An 18831-nucleotide genomic window follows, 5' to 3' on the forward strand; every position below is an offset into this window, starting at 1 on the left:
ACGGGTCCTGGCCATGGTGCAGCATGAGAAGGGATGGGAATCAAGTGCTCCTAAGAACCAGGGGCCTCATTCTGATGGACTTTGTCTGCATTCCAGGGGAATGAGATCAACCACCAAAAAAGAAATAAGGTGAGCATATGTGGCGCTTCCCGCAGGGAAGGGTAGGGAGTGGGCCTCAGAGATGTCCCTGGGAAGAACATTGCTTGGCTCCATGCCCTCCACCTCACATTTCCTGGGATCCCTTGAGAAGAAAGCAGTGCAAGTCCCATCCCGTTAGGAGATGGGGACAGAGCATGGCATCCAGGAGGACTTCCCGGAGGAGGGGCTACTGATACTCACCTCTGAGAACAGTTGGAGACCGGATGAATCTGCAGGCAGGAGGGTGGCCATGTTTGCCAGGACCTGGGATGGGTCCCCGGTCCCGCTCCTCAACCGTCACCAGGCCCTGCAGCTCCCCCCCCCCACCCCAGGCTCCCTATACATCCTGTGCTTCTCTCTCTGCTCAGGAATATCAAGTCATAACGGACATCATGCTGCTCCAGGTGGCTGCCGAGAATTACACTCTAGAGCCCGAGGATCCTTTTTGGGCCTGGTTCCAGGCTATGGAGCCGCTCAGCGAGGCTGAGAGGTGAGGCCCATCAGGAGCTGGGTCGGTGAGGTACGGGGTGGACTCTTTCTGCTGGCCACTCCTGGGATCCTCCTTCCCTGGGCAGCCTCAGGCCTTGTTGCCGGGGCGCCTGACTCCAGCTGTGGGCAAACACTGGCAGGGACTCTTGAATGGAAGCTCCTGGGCAACTCACAGGTGTCCCTCTGTCCTTAGCTACACCCTGTCCTGCCAGCTGGAGCCCCGGTCCTAGCTGGTCAGCAGCACTCAAGAAGGAGAAGAACTGGCCGCAGTCAACCTCAGGGCTGAGCAAGTGTCCAGTGGCCCTGCAGGGATTCCTCAGCAGCTGCATCCTTGCGCCCATTTCCTCCACACCCCTTCCCCCCATCTATTTCCTTATGTAGGGGGCACCATTTAGTTGTTTTAAATAGTACCGTGATAGATTTGCATGTTAGGAGATTAAAGCCCTTGTTTTGTTTTAGAACCCATGTGTGTGGTTTGGGTCTTTTACTTCCTGCAGTAATGGAAAACTTGCACAGACTCTCATATTCGTTCCTGACCTAGGAAATCTCCCAGAGTCATCAGCTACTGTATGTGGGAGGAAGGAGAAGTGCCAGCCCTTCTCCCTAGCCACTGGAGGGCACCCCAAAATCCCCCTTACTCAGAGCACGGGTCCATTTCAGTCAATGAATTTGGGCAAACAGCAGAGACAGCCCCTCAGAACTCCTGAGATTTAGAGGTTGCAGGGACTTTCCCAGGAGTAGCAACAACCACTGAAAGTGGGAGTCTTTAAGAGTTCTCTGCCCCAGAACTCCTTCCTGCCCCAGGACTGGGGTTGCCTTTCTCCGCTCTAAGGCCAGGAAGACTGTGTCCTGCTTCTTCCATTGAGATGCTTTTTTAGTTTTGTGTTTGGTTTTGGAACTTGTCGTATTGTAGTTCAGTCTCTGGAACTGCATCAGCACCTAGTGGGGAAAAACACGAAAGGAGATCAAATCCTGCGTGTGAAGGGGACAAAGCCAGAGGAAGATAATTTGCAGATGGACTCAGGGCAGGCAGGACTTTCCAGCCTCAGTCTCCTTGTTGGCCGTTTACCAAGTTTGGCATCTTTCTGGGATTCTTGTCAATGATCTCTGGATACCCTTTCCTGCTTGTTTTGTGTGTTGGGAAAAGATGGGAGGGGTACCTTAAAGGGCACACCTGAGCCTGGTTCCATGAACATCTATGCTGACCTAGGAGCCAGGATTTCCAGCCTTCGTGCATCTCCTTATGTGGTTCTTCTGAAGCAGCAGTTCCCTCCAGGCCCCAGGCTCTGGGTCAGATGCACAATAGCTACTGTTCCCTGGCTGGCATCTGATGGATCAGGGATGGGTTCTCTCTTGCCAGGATAATGGGATTTTTTTTTTTAATTTTTTTATTATGTTTTGTTATTCCCCATACAGTACATCATTAGTTTTTGATGTAGTGTTCCATGATTCATTGTTTGCCTATAACACCCAGTGCTCCATGCAATACGTGCCCTCCTTAATACCCAGCACCGGCCTAGCCCAATCCCCCACCCCCTCCCCTCTGAAACCCTCAGTTTGTTTCCCAGAGTCCATAGGGGAAGACTTTTTTAAACAAACCCAATTTGATGAGTTTTGACACGTGTATATACCCATGATAATGAACATAGTCATCATTCTCAAAAAATTCCCTGATGCCCTTACAATCCTTCCCTCCCCCAACCATCCCGTCACCAGGTAATCACTGGCCTACTTTCTGTCTGTCTGTCTGTCTGTTGGTTGGTTTATTTTTATGCAAGGGTGCTCTTTATTTTTTTATTTAAATCCAATTAATTAACATATAATGTATTATTTGTTTCAGAGGTAGAGGCCAGTGATTCATCAGTCTCATATAATACACAGTGCTCATTACATCACGTGCCCTCCTTAATGCCCAGCACCCGGTTACCCCATCCCCCACCACCTCCCCTCCAGCAACCCTCAGTTTGTTTCCTATGATTAAGAGCCTCTTATGGCCTGTCTCCCTCTCTCTCATCTTGTTGTATTTTTCCTCTCTTCCCCATGATCCTCTGTTTTGTTTCTTTAATTCCACGTATGCATGAGATCATATAATTGTCTTTCTCTGATTAATTTATTTTGCTTAGCGTAATCCCTCCAGTTCCATCTACATCATTGCAAATGGCAAGATTTCATTGTTTTGATGGCTGAGTAGTATTCCATTATACATACCACGTATATATATTCCATTCCATATATACCACATCTTCTTTATCCATTCATCTGTCAATGGACATCTGGGCTCTTTCCATAGTTTGGCTGGTGTGGACATTGCTGCTATAAACATTGGGATGCAGGTGCCCCTTCGGGTCACTATATTTGTATCTTTGGGATAAATACCTAGTAGTGCAATTGCTGGGTCATAGGGAAGTTCTGTTTTTAACTTTTTGAGGAACCTCCAAATTCTTCTCCAGAATTAGGTACCAGTTTCCACTCCCGCCAACAGGGCAAGAGGGTTTCCCTTTCTCCTCATCCTTGCCAACATCTGTCATTTCCTGACTTGTTAATGAGGTGGTATCTCATTATGATTTTGATTTGTATTTCCCAAGTGATATTTAACATTTTTCATGTGTCTGTTGTCCATTTGTATGTTTTCTTTGGAGAATGTCTATTCGTGTCTTCTGCCCATTTCTTGCTTGGATTATTTATTCTTTGGGTGTTGAATTTGAGAAGTTCTTTATAGATTTTGGATATTAGCCCTTTATCTGATTAAGACATTTGCAGATATCTTCTCCCATTCCGTGGGCTGCCTCTTAGTTTTTTTGACTGTTTCCTTGGCTGTGCAGAAGCTTTTTATCTTGATGAAGTCCCACAAGTTCATTTTTTCTTTTGTTTCCCTTGCCTTTGGAGATGTGTCATGAAAAAGGTTGCTGTCCTAGAGGTTGCTGCCTATGCTCTCCTCTAGGATTCTGATGGATTCCTGTCTCACACTTAGGTCTTTCATCCATTTGGAGTTTATCTTTGTGTATGGTGTGAGAGAGTGGTCAAGTTTCATTCTTTTGCATGTAGCTGTCCAATTTTCCCAACAACATTTGTTGAAGAGAGTGTCTTTTTTCCATTGGGTATTCAGTCCTGCTTTGTGGAAGATAAATTGACCATAGAGTCGAGGGTCCACTTCTGGATTCTCTGTTCTGTTCCATTGATCTATGTGTCTGTTTTTGTGCCAGTACCATACTGTCTTGATGATTACAGCTTTGTAATATAGCTTGAAGTCTGGAATCATGATGCCTCCAGCTTTGGATTTCTTTTTCAATATTACTTTTGCTATTTGGGGTCTTTTCTGGTTCCATACAAGTTTTAGGATTGTTTGCTCTGGGTCTATGGAAAATGCTGATGGTATTTTGATAGGGATTGTGTTGAATGTGTAGATTGCTTTGGGTAACATAGACATTTTAACAATATTTGTTCTTCCAATCCATGAGCATGGAATGTTTTTCCATTTCTTTGTGTCTTCCTCGATTTCTTTCATAAGGTTCTATAATTTTCAGAGTACAGACCCTTTACCTCTTTGGTTCTGTTTATTCCTAGGTAATTTAATGGGTTTTTTGGGCAACTGTAAATGGGATCGATGCCTTCTCTCTCATCTGCCTCATTCTTAGTGTATCAAAATGCAACTGACTTCTGTGCACTGATTTCATATCCTGCCACTTTGCTGAATTCCTGTATGAGTCCTAGCAATTTTTGGGTGGAGTCTTTGGGACTTTCTCCATAGAGTACCTTGTTTGACTTCTTCTTTGCCAGTTTGGATGTCTTTTCTTTCTGTTGTCTGATTGCTGAGGCGAGGACTTCCAGTACTATGTGGAACAACAGTAGTGAGAGTGGACAGCCTTGTCATGTTCCCGACCTTACGGGAAAAGCTCTCAGATTTTCACCATTGAGGATGATATTTGCCATGGGTTTTTCATATGTGGCTTTTATGATGCTGAGGCATGTTCCCTCTATCCCTACACAGCAGAGAGTTTTTATCAAGAAAAGATTTTGTATTTTCTTAAATGCTTTTTCTGCATCAATTGAGAGGATCGTATGGTTCTTGACCTTTCTTTTATTAATGTGGTGTATCACATTGATTGATTTGCAGATGTTGAACCATCCTTGCAGCCCAGGAACAAATCCTAAATGGTCACGGTGAATTATCCTTTTAATGTACTGTTGGATCCTATTAGCTAGTATCTTGGTGAGAATTTTTGCATCGATGTTCATCAGGAATATTGGTCTGTAATTCTCCTTTTTGGTGGGGTCTTTGGTTTGGGGATCAAGGTAGTGCTGGCCTCATAGAAAGAGTTTGGAAGTTTTCCTTCCATTTCTATTTTTTGAAACAGCTTCAGGAGAATAAGTTATTAATGCTTCTTTATATGTTTGGTTTCCGCTGGTAGGCCATCTGGTCCTGGACTCTTGTTTGTTGGGAGATTCTTAATTACTGCTTCAATTTCTTTGCTGATTATGGGTTTGTTCAGGTTTTCTATTTCTTCCTGTTTCAGTTTTGGTAGTTTATCTGTTTCTGGGAATGCATCCATTTCTTCCAGATTGCCAAGTTTGTTGGCACATAATTGCTCATAATATGTTCTTATAATTGTTTGTATTTCTTCAGTGTTGGTTGTGATCTCTCCTCTTTCGTTTGTGATTTTGAGTCCTTTCTCTTTTCTTTTGGATAAGTCTGGCTAGGGTTTATCAACCTTATTCTTTCAAAGAATGAGCTCCTAGTTTTGTTGATCTGTTCTACTGTTCTTTTGATTTCTATATCATTGATTTCTGTTCTAATCTTTGTTATTTCTCTTCTCCTGCTGGCGTTAGGCTTTATTTGCTGGGTTTTTTCCCCATCTCCTTTAGGAGTAAGGTTAGGATGTGTATTTGAGAATTTTCTTGTTTCTTGAGAAAGATCGGTATTGCTATATACTTCCCTCTTAGGACTACCTTTGCTGCATTCCAAAGGTTCTGAACTGTCGTGTTTTCATTTTCATTTGCTTCCATTTTTTTTTTAATTCTTTAATTTTCTGCTTGGCGCCTTCATTCTTCAGTAAGATGTTCTTTAAGCTGGGGCGCCTGGGTGGCACAGCGGTTAAGCGTCTGCCTTCGGCTCAGGGCGTGATCCCGGCATTATGGGATCGAGCCCCACATCAGGCTCCTCCGCTATGAGCCTGCTTCTTCCTCTCCCACTCCCCCTGGTTGTGTTCCCTCTCTCGCTGGCTGTCTCTGTCTCTGTCAAATAAATAAATAAAATCTTAAAAAAAAAAAAAAAGATGTTCTTTAAGCTCCATGTATTTGTGGTCTTCCAAATTTTTTCTTATGGTTGACTTTAAGTTTTACAGCATTGTGGGGGCGCCTGGGTGGCACAGCTGTTAAGCGTCTGCCTTCGGCTCAGGACGTGATCCCGGCGTTATGGGATCGAGCCCCACATCAGGCTCCTCCACTATGAGCCTGCTTCTTCCTCTCCCACTCCCCCTGCTTGTGTTCCCTCTCTCGCTGGCTGTCTCTGTCTCTGTCGAATAAATAAATAAAATCTTAAGAAAAAAGAAAAAAAAAGTTTTACATTATTGTGGTCTGAAAACATGTAGGGAACCATCCCAGTCTTTTGGTACCTGTTGAGACTTGATTTGTGACCCAGTATGTGATCTATTCTGGAGAATGTTCCATGTGCACTTGAGAAGAATGTGCATTCTGCTCCTTTAGGATGAAGTGCTCTGAATATATCTCTAAAGTCCATCTGGTCCAGTGTGTCATCCAAAGCCCTTGTTTTTTGATGCAAAGAGTGAGATCTTGTTGATTGTTGATCTTCTGCTTAGATCATCTGTCTATTGCTCTTTGCAAATTGAAGGGTAAGAAATCAGAGAAAGACAAACCTTATGAGACTCTTGACTCTGGGAAACAACCTGAGGGTTGCAGAAGGGGAGTTGGGTGGGCGGATGGGGTAACTGGGTGATGGGCATTAAGGAGGGCACGTGATGTACTGAGCACTGGGTATTATATTCAACTGATGAATCACTAAACTTCACCTCTGAAACATATACTATACATTAATTTAAAAAAAAAAGCAGGTAGATAGAGCAATGGAACAGAAGAGAGAGCCCCCAAATAAATTCACACATACATGGATAAATGATCTTTGATGAGGGTGCCAAGAGTACACAATGAGGAAAGGATAGTCTCTTTAACAATCAACAGAATGAAAAGGCAGTCTATAGAATGGGAGAATCCAATTGCAAACCTTGTATCAGAAAAGAGACTAGGGGCCCTGGGTGGCTCAGCTGATTAAGCATCCAACTCTTGATTTCAGCTTAGGGCATGATCTCAGGGTTATGAGTTCAAGCCCTGCTTTGGGCTCCATACTCATTTTGGATTCTGCTTGAGATTCTCTACCTTGTCCTATGCCCCACCTACTACTTGCTCACTCTCTCTCTAAAAAATAAAATCTTTAAAAAATAAAGAAGAGGCTAATATCCAAAATATATAAGAAACTGCTACTAATCATTAAAATAAAAGTGTTTAATCCAGGGGCGCCTGAATAACTCAGTTGGTTAAGCATCTGCTTTCTGCTCAGGTGATGATCCCGGAGTCTTGGAATCAAGTCCCACATCAGGCTCCCTGCTCAGCAGAGTCTGCTTCTCCCTCTGACCCTCCCTTCTCTTGTGCTTTCTCTCTCTCTCTCTCAAAATAAATGAATCTTTTAAGAAAGTGTTTAACCCAACATAAAAATGGGCTAAATATTTCAATAGACATTTTTCCAATGAAGAAATACAAATGGCTGACAGACATATGAAAAGCAGCTCAGCATCATTAATCATCAGAGAAATCCAAATCAAAGGACAATATCATGTCACCTGTTAGGATGGTTTATATATATGTTGGTAAGAAAATGGAAATTTGAACATTCATATACTGTTAGTGAGAATGTAAAATGGTACAGCCATTATGGAAAACAGTACTGAGTTTCCTCAGATAATTGCAAATAGAACCACCATATGATCCAGTAATCACATATCTAGGGATACATCCAAAGGAAATGAAATCAGTAGATGACCCTAGTATTTGTTATGATAGTCCCCAACTCCTCTGTCGTGTTGAATTCAGAGGAAAAAATTTTATCTTCCATCACTATTATGTTAACTATAAACTGTAAGTGTCCTTCATCAAGTTGACAAAGTCTTTCTTAATTCTTATTTTGCTGAGAGTTTTTAAAATCTTGAATGTATGTTGAATTGTCCTAAATGCTTTTTCTGTATCTGCTGAAATGATCAAGATTCTTCTTCTTCAGTCCATTGACTTGGGAATTACTGTATCAGTTTCCCATTGCTGTAACCAATTACCACAAATGTATTGCCTTCAAACCTCATAAATATAGTGTCTTACACTTCTGCAGGTCAGAGTCTCATATGGGCCTCACTGGACTAAAATAAATACGTCTGTAGGGTGTTCCTTTTTGGAGGCGCTGGGAGAGAATCTGGTTCCTGGCTTTTTCTAGCTTCTAGAGGTTGTCTACACTCCCTGCTTAGTTGCCCCTTCCACCTCTAATGCCAGCAATAGCTGACTGACTGCCCCACATCCTAGTGGACTCTTCTGCTGCACTTCCACTTTTCATGACCTTGTGACCACTTGGATAATCCAGGATCATCTCCTGATTTTAATGTGAGCTGATTGGCAACCTAATTCCATCTGCAACTTTAATTCCCCTTCCCCATGTAAGGCAACATGCGGGCAGATTCCAAGGATTAGAACATGGACATTTGTGGGGGGCATCATTCTGCTAGAGATGGTACCCAGGGCTGAGTGTCAAGGAGCAGGGACATATATGAATGCAGGAGCCCATCTCCCCATGGTGCTTAGGGAGAGAATAAGAGGGACTTAGGGTTGCCCCTTTCTGGAATCTCAGGGAGCAGAGCTCTTGAGCATCTATACACGACCTGTGCCCCTCTCATTGTGCTCCTCACTTTCTGCACAGATGAGAGCTGAACTTTTCTGGGTGGAAGATTTGTGGGGGGCCCCTCATTCAGCTCTGGTCCACTCCCTCATTCACCCAACTCACTGTTCTACTTGTCCCTCCCCCGTGCCAGGGTCTGTGGTCCAGGTGGGGTTGACTCAGCCACCCTCAGTGTCCAAGGGCCAAGGAGAGATGGCCACCAGCACGTGCACTAGGGGAGCAGCTCAGCTTCAGCAACACCTGGACTTTGTTGCCAAACTCCTGACCCCCAGATTTGCAATTGCCTCTCAGAAGAGATTCCTGGGCTCCAGGTCAGGCAGCCAGGCTTCTTGATCTCTGGGCTTCAGCCTGGAAAAGAGGCTGATTATTACTGCTTAGTGTGGGACAGCAGCTTGATGCCTACATTGTCCTCAAGGCTCACAGGGAAGTGAGATAAAAACCTGTTGGCTGTCTGTACCTTCTCACTGTCCAGAGTTATTGCTGTCATTTTGTGGCCAAGTGGCTGCTGCTGAGTTCTGGAGTAGTGTAATGGGGGCCGTCCTTTCTCCTCTGGTTCTCTGAGACTGTGTGGTTGATGCACCCCCATTTCTAAGATCCTGGGTATGGTTTGCTGACCCAGCTGTCCACAATTTTTGGAGCTTTTGGTCAGATCACTCAGTCCTGCACTGGAAGTATTGGTGTGGATTATTATGTTAGTGACTGGAACCAGCTTTGCTCTGGGAAAAAAATGCAGAGTCCCTCTTCTTCCCTTGAAAGTTCTGCTTCCCTCCAATTTCCTGATACTATATGTGTACACCCAAACAACAGACCCAATCAACCCTTGGGTCCAGTATCAGGCAGAGGTTAACTGGCGTGTGCCAAAGAGGGCTGGGTGGTCCCTCCCATTCCTCAGAGTGGAGCACCCACAAGATGTGCTTAGCTCTCTCTCCCTGTCCTTGAGGCCTTCCCTATTTTGTCCCCCAATCAGGAATGATGGAGAGAGAGCAACACAGGATGAGGTGAAGGGGATCCCCCTGACTGCCACCGTGGAGAGTGGGTTGGTCTTGGGTGATCTGTCATGGTCTTTGGTCCTTCTGCTGTTCTTTTATTTTTTTTTAAAGATTTTATTTATTTATTTGACAGAGAGATAGGCAGCGAGAGAGGGAACACAAGCAGGGGGAGTGGGAGAGGAAGAAGCAGGCTCCCAGCAGAGGAGCCCGATGTGGGACTCGATCCCGGAACGCCGGGATCACGCCCTGAGCCGAAGGCAGACGCTTAACGACTGCGCTACCCAGGGGCCCCTTCTGCTGTTCTGAATCTGGAACAAGTTCTCTCTGAGGTTGGCTTCCCTCTGGATCCCCCTCTACAGTGATCTACAATGGAGGAAGAAGCTGTGGAGGTCACTTCACTGAGTGCAAGGCTGTGGAAGAGGCTGCAGTCTTAAGAGGAGGCTCCTGGGCAGTGAAGAGACCCCCCTCTGGGAGGAGGGGATAGTGGACAGGTGGATGGGCATGCAACTCTCTCTCCAAGGTCCCCTTCTGTATGTACATCTGGCCCTAACACAGCAGGAGGAGTTGTGGGCCTGCCTTGCCACAAACCCCTGGGGTACATCAGCTGTGGGAGGCTATCAAGGGGAGGGGAAGGATCTGCATGACTTCCCTGTCCTCCCTTTGAGTGGGGCAAGTAGGTAAAATCGACTTTGGGCCCCGCAGGAAGCAGAACTCGAAGGGTCTTTCCATCACAGCCCCGTCCTCTTTCCTCCCCACTCCTCTCACTCTCTGCTCAGGTGATTTGTTGACACTGGATCAGGGGAGGCCCTGCCACTTCCTTCTTATAGACATCATATGACCTCAGACTCACCATCCCTGTGTCTCTTTCCATTTCAGGGCCCTGGGCACAGTCTACACTGTCTCGGGAATCTCAGTGTCGGGGGCTCCTGGACAGAGAGGTGCTGTGTCTCGCACTGGGCTCGCAGTGCGTCATTGGACTTTGGCACAGGATGAATGCTGTCCTCAAAACTGTGACCCTCTGAAGCCCCCGCACTTAGCTTCCTCTGGTATTCTGGTGATGCATGCTGCTTCAGTTAGTTGTGAAAAGTCCTATTCAACGGAAAACTGAGTATATTTAGAATGATATGTTCATTGAATAGATCGATGTAAGAAGTGACCTCTAAGGATTCATGTGTGAGTTCTTTTCTCTAGGAAATTGTCTTGATGACTCATCCCATGTCTTCCGTGACTGTAGGATTAACCATGCTTTTTTGCCTCAATTTGGACAAGTCACTTAACTCCTTTGCAGGTAGGCTGCATGCAGAGGTGACCAAACTTATTTTACAAGTTTGGACTAAATGAACAAATGCATTGACTGCTTAGGACATGTGGAAGACCCCTGAGGGTGGGTCTTTGGAAAAACCCTGAGAGACCGTGGTCAACCTGGCCGGGAGGGCAGTGACACCACAGTGCTCCTATGTATCCTACATCCTCTAGACTCCAGGAGAGACATCCAGCTGTAGCCACCCATGTTTTAAGAAAAAGTGGCAGGGAAAAAGACAAAATGTCAGACACAAAAGAAAGAACTGAGAAAATAATGCCCATAACATAGGTTGACTGGGGTTGACTGTGACAATGGAGAGAGACAGCTGTGACAAGACAAGGATCTCAGAGCTGCAGAGAGGCGCATGCCTCTCTGAGTGATCATGCTTTGCTCAGAGGACATGACCCAGTAATGTGAGACTAGGCTGTCAGTAGGCCACCAACCAACATTTAGTGAAGGGTAGCATGACAGATACATCCCAAGATCTTACATGAATACAACTTCTCTCTCTCCTCACAAATGCCCCCTTGAGGAATGACTGTTAGTCCTGTTTTCGACATGAGGAGACGTCTCCTAGAAATGTTTTTTGATCCTGCTGTGTGTCATGTGGTGTGAATGGCAGAGCGAGGCATGGTGCAGGCCATGCAGATTCAGATCCTGCACCCTCCCCACTGCAACGTGTTGTCCTCACTGCACTGTCTCTGGAGAATCTCTGTCCCGTTCACCAGGTGCAAGGAGGTAAGTGCAGGATTACTGGTAAGAACTTCACATTCTCTCCCTCCATGGATCCTAATTATTCTTGGGAAGATATACATAAAATAACCACACAATAAAAAGGTCAACTAATAGGAGATCCCTGAAAAAGATGACCTGGGCACAGCTCTAGTCAGGGAGATTTTGGGAGGTTCTCTGGAAGAGGGGCTGACTGAACCCCTATCTGAGGAATGCATTCAGGGTAACTTGGGGTGCAGCCTGGGTAGTGGCTGGAGTGGGCAGTGGAGGAGAAGGTGATGCCTGCAGAAAGAACATCGTATGGATGGAATCAGGAGGCGATGAGGAAAGTTTGAGGACGAGGCGATGGGAGGTCAATGTGACTGGAGCTGTTTCGCAGTCAACAGACAACTCGTAACCAACCAAGCAAACCGCATGCTGCCTAGACACAGCTCAGTGCGGTCAACTCAAAGCCACAGTAATGCTGTCGTGAGGCTCAGACTCCACTGTGACATGAGGCCCAGCGAGAAGCCGAGTCCTTCCCAACCCGTCTGCTGCACACACGTCAGTGTGATGTACGTGTCTGGAGTGGTCTCCAGGCAAACAGGATGATGAAAATCAGCTACTTCCTCTTGACTGCTCTAGCGAGGCCTTGGGCAATTTGGAGCAATTTTACATGTATTTTTTTTATTTTTTTTTTTAAAGATTTTATTTATTTGACAGAGAGAGAGACAGCGAGAGGGAACACAAGCAGGAGGAGTGGGAGAGGAAGAAGCAGGCCTCCCGCCAAGCAGGGAGCCCGATGCGGGGCTCGATCCCAGGCCCCTGGGATAATGACCTGAGCCGAAGGCAGACGCTTAACGACTGAGCCCCCCCGGTGCCTGTACATATATTTTAAAGATACAGTGTGGATTTAGAATGATAGGCAGCTTTACACCGTATCTTGGAATCTCTGTATATCTTCATGTTTTCTTTCATATAGTACAAGCCTTATCAAGATAAGTAAAATATACATGGCCAAAGATAATTGATTTTATTCCCAAATAACTTTCTCTATGACTGTGAAGATGAATTAAGTAAGTTTACAAGTTCAAGAAATCATACATATATTAAATATCCAAACTCTACCATTACAAAATTGTGCATATGATAAGCTTTAGTTTTTTTTAAGTTGGAGGAAGAATATAACAACAAAGCCCTGTTTAATGACCTAAATTCAACCTGAGGATCTGGTTGGTCACTATTATCCAGAGGTGCCACGTCATATTATTCAGTATACGATTTTAAGAAAATTCTTTTATTTTTTTAAAATGTAATTCCTTTTAAAGTGACGCTCTATTTTGAAGTTGAGTTTCATGTCTGTGACCTAACAGTGTGCACACAACTGCATGAGGAGTCTCTCTGAGACACAGTTTACGTTGAACTGTGATTCCTGCAAACACCTGAGGATAATCAGTCATGGACTGTGGCTTGAGTATGAGTATGATGTGGTGAGTGACTTTAGTGCAAATGGCAGCTTAAAGACCTCCAAAAATTCTCTCCTCAAAAAAAAATCAATGAGGAAACTGGCAAAAATTGCCACCAACATCTTAAGAACTCTGGAAATAAACTCAAACTTGCAGCAGTAGAGGGAATGTTGATACTGGTGGAAGAGGGAGGAAAAAAAACAGGTGAGTCTCAGTCAGAACCATGAGTTTTGTGCTGTTTTAACATGGCCTAGTCCCATCCCCTGCCCTGTGGCTCCAGAGTAGTTCAGAAAACTAAAGCCCATGTTCACAGTGAAAGACAGCAATGCGGCAGCCACTGGAGAGAACAGAATGGGTCCGGAGCTCCCTCAAAACCTCATTTCTAGAGAATTACCACTAATGGGTCTGAGGGATGTCTGCAAGACCCTACTTGTTTGACTGTTTGTGTTTAATCTCACTTGGAGCTTGCCCAGAACAAAAAGCCTTTTCCCAGCATAATTGTCAAAAAAGAAATTATAGGCAGTTGCGTAACTTGTGGTTGGTTGGTTAAAGTGATAGATATTAGTTGGAGCAAACAATAGAGTAATAGAAAGCTTACAAGGACCACCAAAAAATGAGATTTCCATGAGGGGATTTGAAAAGTTCTGACTTATTCTTACGAATCTAGAACACTGTAAGCATACCCAGGAGAGACCCTAGAAGGCCCTTAGCTCTCCCCCTGCCTGACCTGGATGTTCTGCACAAGCAACAATGAAGGTTTTCAGCTACCAGCTGAATTTTGAAGATACGATTCAACATGCTCACGAAGCCCTTCGACAAAGACTGAATGACTTAGTTCTAGGCTGTTCGTGAGATCTCTCTCCGGCCAATAGCTGACCGCCATAGAGCTGAGCAGGGACTACAGTGGTCACACGTGACAAAGAATACAGACTTTGGAGAATTAGTTCATTAAAGTCACTAATGAGAAAGCAATGACAAAAAATAGCAAAGCCAACAAATCCTAGGGAAGAGTGAGAATCCGATTTCTAGAGTTGTCATATGATATTATTTTAAATAACCAATTTACAGTCCCCCTCCCCAGTAACAAGATACCTGCAGGGAAACCAGAAGTCTGACTGTGCAGAAAAAAGTTGGCATACCAGGGCCAAGTGTGCTTTCCTATGACAGGCCTGCTTGTCAGACTGACCCTGTCTGAAGTCTGGGAACTTGGAATCAAGAGGGTCCCCACCATTCTCTGGTAAGTGTGGCTTGCTGTGCCTAGACTGTTGGTGCAAACCCTGTGGTTTATGCAGAACATATCTTTGCTGATAGAACTCTGAAATTCAGGTATGTGCGAGGCAGAGGGTGCCTAAATGACCAGTTCCCACTAAAAACCTCTGAGTACAAAGTCTCTAATGAGCTTTCCTGGAAGATGTTTCACACTTTATTGCTGGAGGAATGAAGTGTACCTTTGTGATGCCACTGGAGCAGTTCTCTTGAAAGCTTGTGGCTGGTTTTCTCTGAACCTCCCATGCACCTTTCCCTTTGCTTATTTTGCTTAGTGTGCTTTCACTGTAATAAATCATAACTATCAGGATGGCTATATACTGAGTTCAGTTAGTCTTTCTAGAGGGACGGATGTTGGAGGTGCTCTTGGGCTGTCCCCCACACATAAGCTGATATACAAGGAGAAAAAAGCAATGAATACACACTGTCCCTAAGCAAAGTCCAGACACTGGACTTACGAGACAGATACTTTGTATCAGCTCTTTTAAGTATATGTAAAGAATTAAGGGAAATGATATTTAAAGAACTAAAACATAGTATGAGAATTATATCTCTCCAAGTAGAGAATAACAATAAAAAAGATGTGAATTATAAAAGAGAAACAGATATTCTGGAGTTGAAAAATATAGTAACAACTGAAAATGTCACTAAAGGGGCTTGTATTCACTTCCTAGGACCGCTGTAAGAAATTACTACACTCTACATGGGCTAAAACAATAGAAATTTACTCTTTCACACGTCTGAAGGCTGGAAATCTGAAGTCAAGCTATAACTTAGGCTCTGTTTCCTATTGAAAGAGCTAGAGAACTATCTTTCCTTGCCCCTTGCTATCTTTTGGTAGTTTCTGGAAATTCATGGCTTTCCTTGGATTGCATCTGCATCACTCTAAACCCTGCCTCTGTCATCACATGGTGGCTTTCTCCCCTCTGTGTCTGTGTGTCCAAACCTCCCTGCTCTTATAAGGACAGCAGCCATTCAATCAGGGCACACTCTAATCCAGTGTAACCTTATCTTGATTATATCTGCAAAGACCTTATTTCCAAATAAGGATACTTTCACAGGTACTGTGGGGTACAACTTTAATGTATAATTTGGGGAGACACAAAGCCACAACAAAGCTGAACAACAGATTTGAGCAGGAAAAAGACAAAAATTTGAAGATAGATTAATAGAGATCCAGTCTGATGAACAGTGAGTTAAAAAATATGGATGGGAGAAAAAAATAGCAGAGCCTCGCGGACCTGTATAATACAATAAGCATGCCAACATATGCACAAAGAAAAGTCCCCAGAAAAATAAAAGACAGGGAATGAAATATAAAATAAGTAAAAGATAAAATAAATAAAAGAGAGGGACAGTGAAGATATGTGAAGTAACAATAGCCAAAATCTCACCAAATTTCATGAGAAACATTAATAAAAATATTCAAGAAGTTCAAAAAAGTCCAAGCAGGATAAACCCACCTCATAATAAAATTGTTCAAGGCCAAAGACAAAGAGAAAATCATGAAAGCAACTAATCATTTACAAAGGCTCCTCAATTTTATGGCTAATTTTCATCAGAAACCAGAGGCCAGAAGGCAGTGGGATGACATGAAAAGTGCCAAAAGACAGAAACTGTCAACCAAGAGCTCTGTATCTAGCAGATGTCTTTCAGTAATAAAGGAGACATTGAGACATTCCCAGATAACATTTGAGAGAACCCACTGCTTTCACAAGGCCTACAAAGAAATACTAAGGGCCCTTCAAGCTGAAATGAAAAGACAACAGAGTAACTTAAATCTACATGAAGAAATAAAGAGTTGCATAGGTTAATATACAAGAAAGTGTAAATATATAAGTATGTATATGTTGGCTAATGAATTTAAATAAAAAATATAAAAGTATGTAAGATGTGTATAATTGTAAACAATGTATTATTTTCTCCTGATTTAAAAGGCACCACCTGAAGTCAATATTATAAACATGCTGACGAGCACACAGTGTATAAAGATATAATTTGTATGGCCATGGCAATAAGGGGAGGGTGTGCATTGAATCTACATGAAGGTAGTTTCTATATGCCATGGAAATTAATCTGGTATTAATCCAATTAGAATGTTATAATTTAAGGTGTTAATTATAATCTGAGGGAAGCTACTAAGAACATAACCCAGAATATATAGCAAAAGAAGCACCATGGAAATGTATTCGGTACGCTAGAACATAACATAAAAAACCGGTAATGGAGGACTATTAGAAAAGAGATGACATATACAGCCAAAAAACCAAACCAAAACAAAAAACAGATACCAATGCTAGCTGATTAGTAATGAAATATTCATGGATTATATACTCCAATTCAGAGGCAGATATTGGCAGAATGGATTTAAAAAAACCCTATAATCTCTATTTGCTGCCTATGAGGGAGTCACGCTTTAAGTCTAAGACAGAGAGGTTGAAAATAAAAGGAAAATAAATGCTAAGCAAGTAGTAACCAAAAGAGAACGAGACTGGCTTTGATGATATAAGACAAACTTTTATGACATTTTTCTTCTAGAAAAAAAAAGGACATTTTATAATGACAAAAGGGCCCATCCTTCGAGATTATGAACGTTTTACAAGAGAACTCCAAAATATATAAAACAAACTGACAAAAATGAAGAGAAACAGACCCCTCAACAATTGGAGACTTCAATATTCAACTTCCAATAATGAAAAGTCATTTCTTGTGATGCTCACAGGGTGGGAGGAGTAGGGGCTGAGATCCATATTTCATGGTGCAGGTACTGAAATTTAGAGATTAAGTGACTTTCTCAGAGTTGCAGCTCAACTGCAACTGAATGATGGTTCTGAGTCAGGGGATACAGACGGTTCCCTGGAGATAGAGATCCCTGATCACCTGAATACGAGATCAGGTCCTGGACACCTGAATTGAGCCCTTTCCTCACTCCCTTGCTCATATCCTCTTGCCCCAAGGTTTCTGCAGGCAGACACCTGGTATGTCAAGGAGGTGCCTGCACCAAGAGGATGGCTCAAATCCTGACCCAACTCCTGGCTCTGTGTTTCAATCCCTGACTCAAAATACATTGTCTTTCCTCCAAATGAAGAACAACCCCTGATGGAGTGGGGGGATCTGAGCATGTCTCCATCTCCCCTCACTTGCCCCCAGCACTTGATTCTATCTGCTGCCTTTCAGTGAGACTCCCTGGTGGTCAGGTGATCACCCTGAATGACCAGTAGTCTGCTTGCCTCCCAACTGGCTCAGAACCCAGGACATTCTAAACCAACTGCCCACGTGACAGTTGCCCAAAGAACTAGCTTCGTCTTCAACTGACCAAACTTGGATGATGAGCAGTTCATTAACTAGGAGAGGGGTATGCCAGGCTGGACTTTTGTGGCTTAGTGGATGAAATCTACACAGCTCCAGTGTCTCCCTGACTATCTGACCCACCCTCAGAGCAGCCACTATGGAAGGCATGGCTGAGAGCAGGAAGTAGCCACACTGGCCCTTGAGTATGCACCTTCCCTGCTCACTCCTTCCTTTCCAACATCCAGTGTCTTTTGTACAAACCACAGTCCTTCTTCTTGAATCTAATTACTGATTTTACTCCCATGCCACCTTCAATGGAGTAGTTAGTGGGGGTGATATTTGTGGCCCTACCATGTTGTTTGGTCAGATGCCCATTTCAATGTGGCTGAACCACTGTGGGCACAGCCAGCAGAACAGTGGACAGCCAGCAGATCTTCTTAAACACAAATAGTTATATTGTGAATCCCGTGTTTGAATCCCTTATGATCTTTTTCTTTTTATAACCTGAGCCACAATCCTAGAAAACATACTGAAAATAGAACTGTTGATATGAAGCTGAGAGAAGACCCTGGGAGCACATTCATTCATTCCTATGCTGCACTTCTGTTCTATGAGCAAAGAGGGGTATTATGATCTGTGATGGGGCTGTGATTTTATGAGGATGAGACAATGTAGAAAGGCAGCACAGCACAGGGACGGAGAGAGAGAGAGAGAGCATGAGAGCTGGTGTCTGGTGGCTGGTATCAACTCATGCTAGAAGACACATGTACCTGGGAAAGTTACTTAACCCCTTTGTCCCTGGTTCCCTGTTCTGCGGCATGAGGCCTATTTACTAGTATTCCCTTACGAAGCTTAATATAAGACAGTCCAGACATCACCTGGAGAAAATGACCGGTGCTGCGTAAGTGCTGTGTAAGTGTTCCAGCATTAACTGTCTGCAAGAATAAGCAAGGAATACAGGAGTGGCTGCCTCCGGAGAGGAAACTCGAACAGATACAGGGCAGGGGAGGGTGCAAGGTGACATTTCAGCCCTCACATGGGCATGATGCTTTACAGCTCATGGAGAGTATCTGTCATCATTTCCTGTCATCCCCCATCATCCTCATGGGTTATGCAGGGTAGGTGCTGTGACCCCTGTTTTGTGATTCATGGCTCTAAATTGTAGAGATTTTAAATGACGCCTGGAGTCACAAGGCTGATGACAGATCTGAGATAGGAAAGTAGTTGTTT

The 18831-nt window shown here is 43.9% G+C and overlaps 1 protein-coding gene across 1 annotated transcript in view; it reads right to left on the reverse strand.

Moving 5' to 3' along the window:
- Window positions 1–676: 676 nt before the first annotated feature.
- Window positions 677–18831, reverse strand: part of LOC123803119 (uncharacterized) — a 121199-nt gene continuing 103044 nt past the window's right edge. Inside the window, exon 9 of the mRNA XM_087860460.1 lies at window positions 677–1566. Coding sequence (XP_087716586.1) covers window positions 1288–1566 — 279 coding nt within the window. The 3' untranslated portion in view covers window positions 677–1287. The remainder of the gene's footprint in view (window positions 1567–18831) is intronic.

Source organism: Ursus americanus, unplaced genomic scaffold (assembly GCF_024610735.1).
Source record: "Ursus americanus isolate L20-20 unplaced genomic scaffold, mUrsAme1.1.p SCAF_65, whole genome shotgun sequence".
NCBI classification, from domain to species: Eukaryota; Metazoa; Chordata; class Mammalia; order Carnivora; family Ursidae; genus Ursus; species Ursus americanus.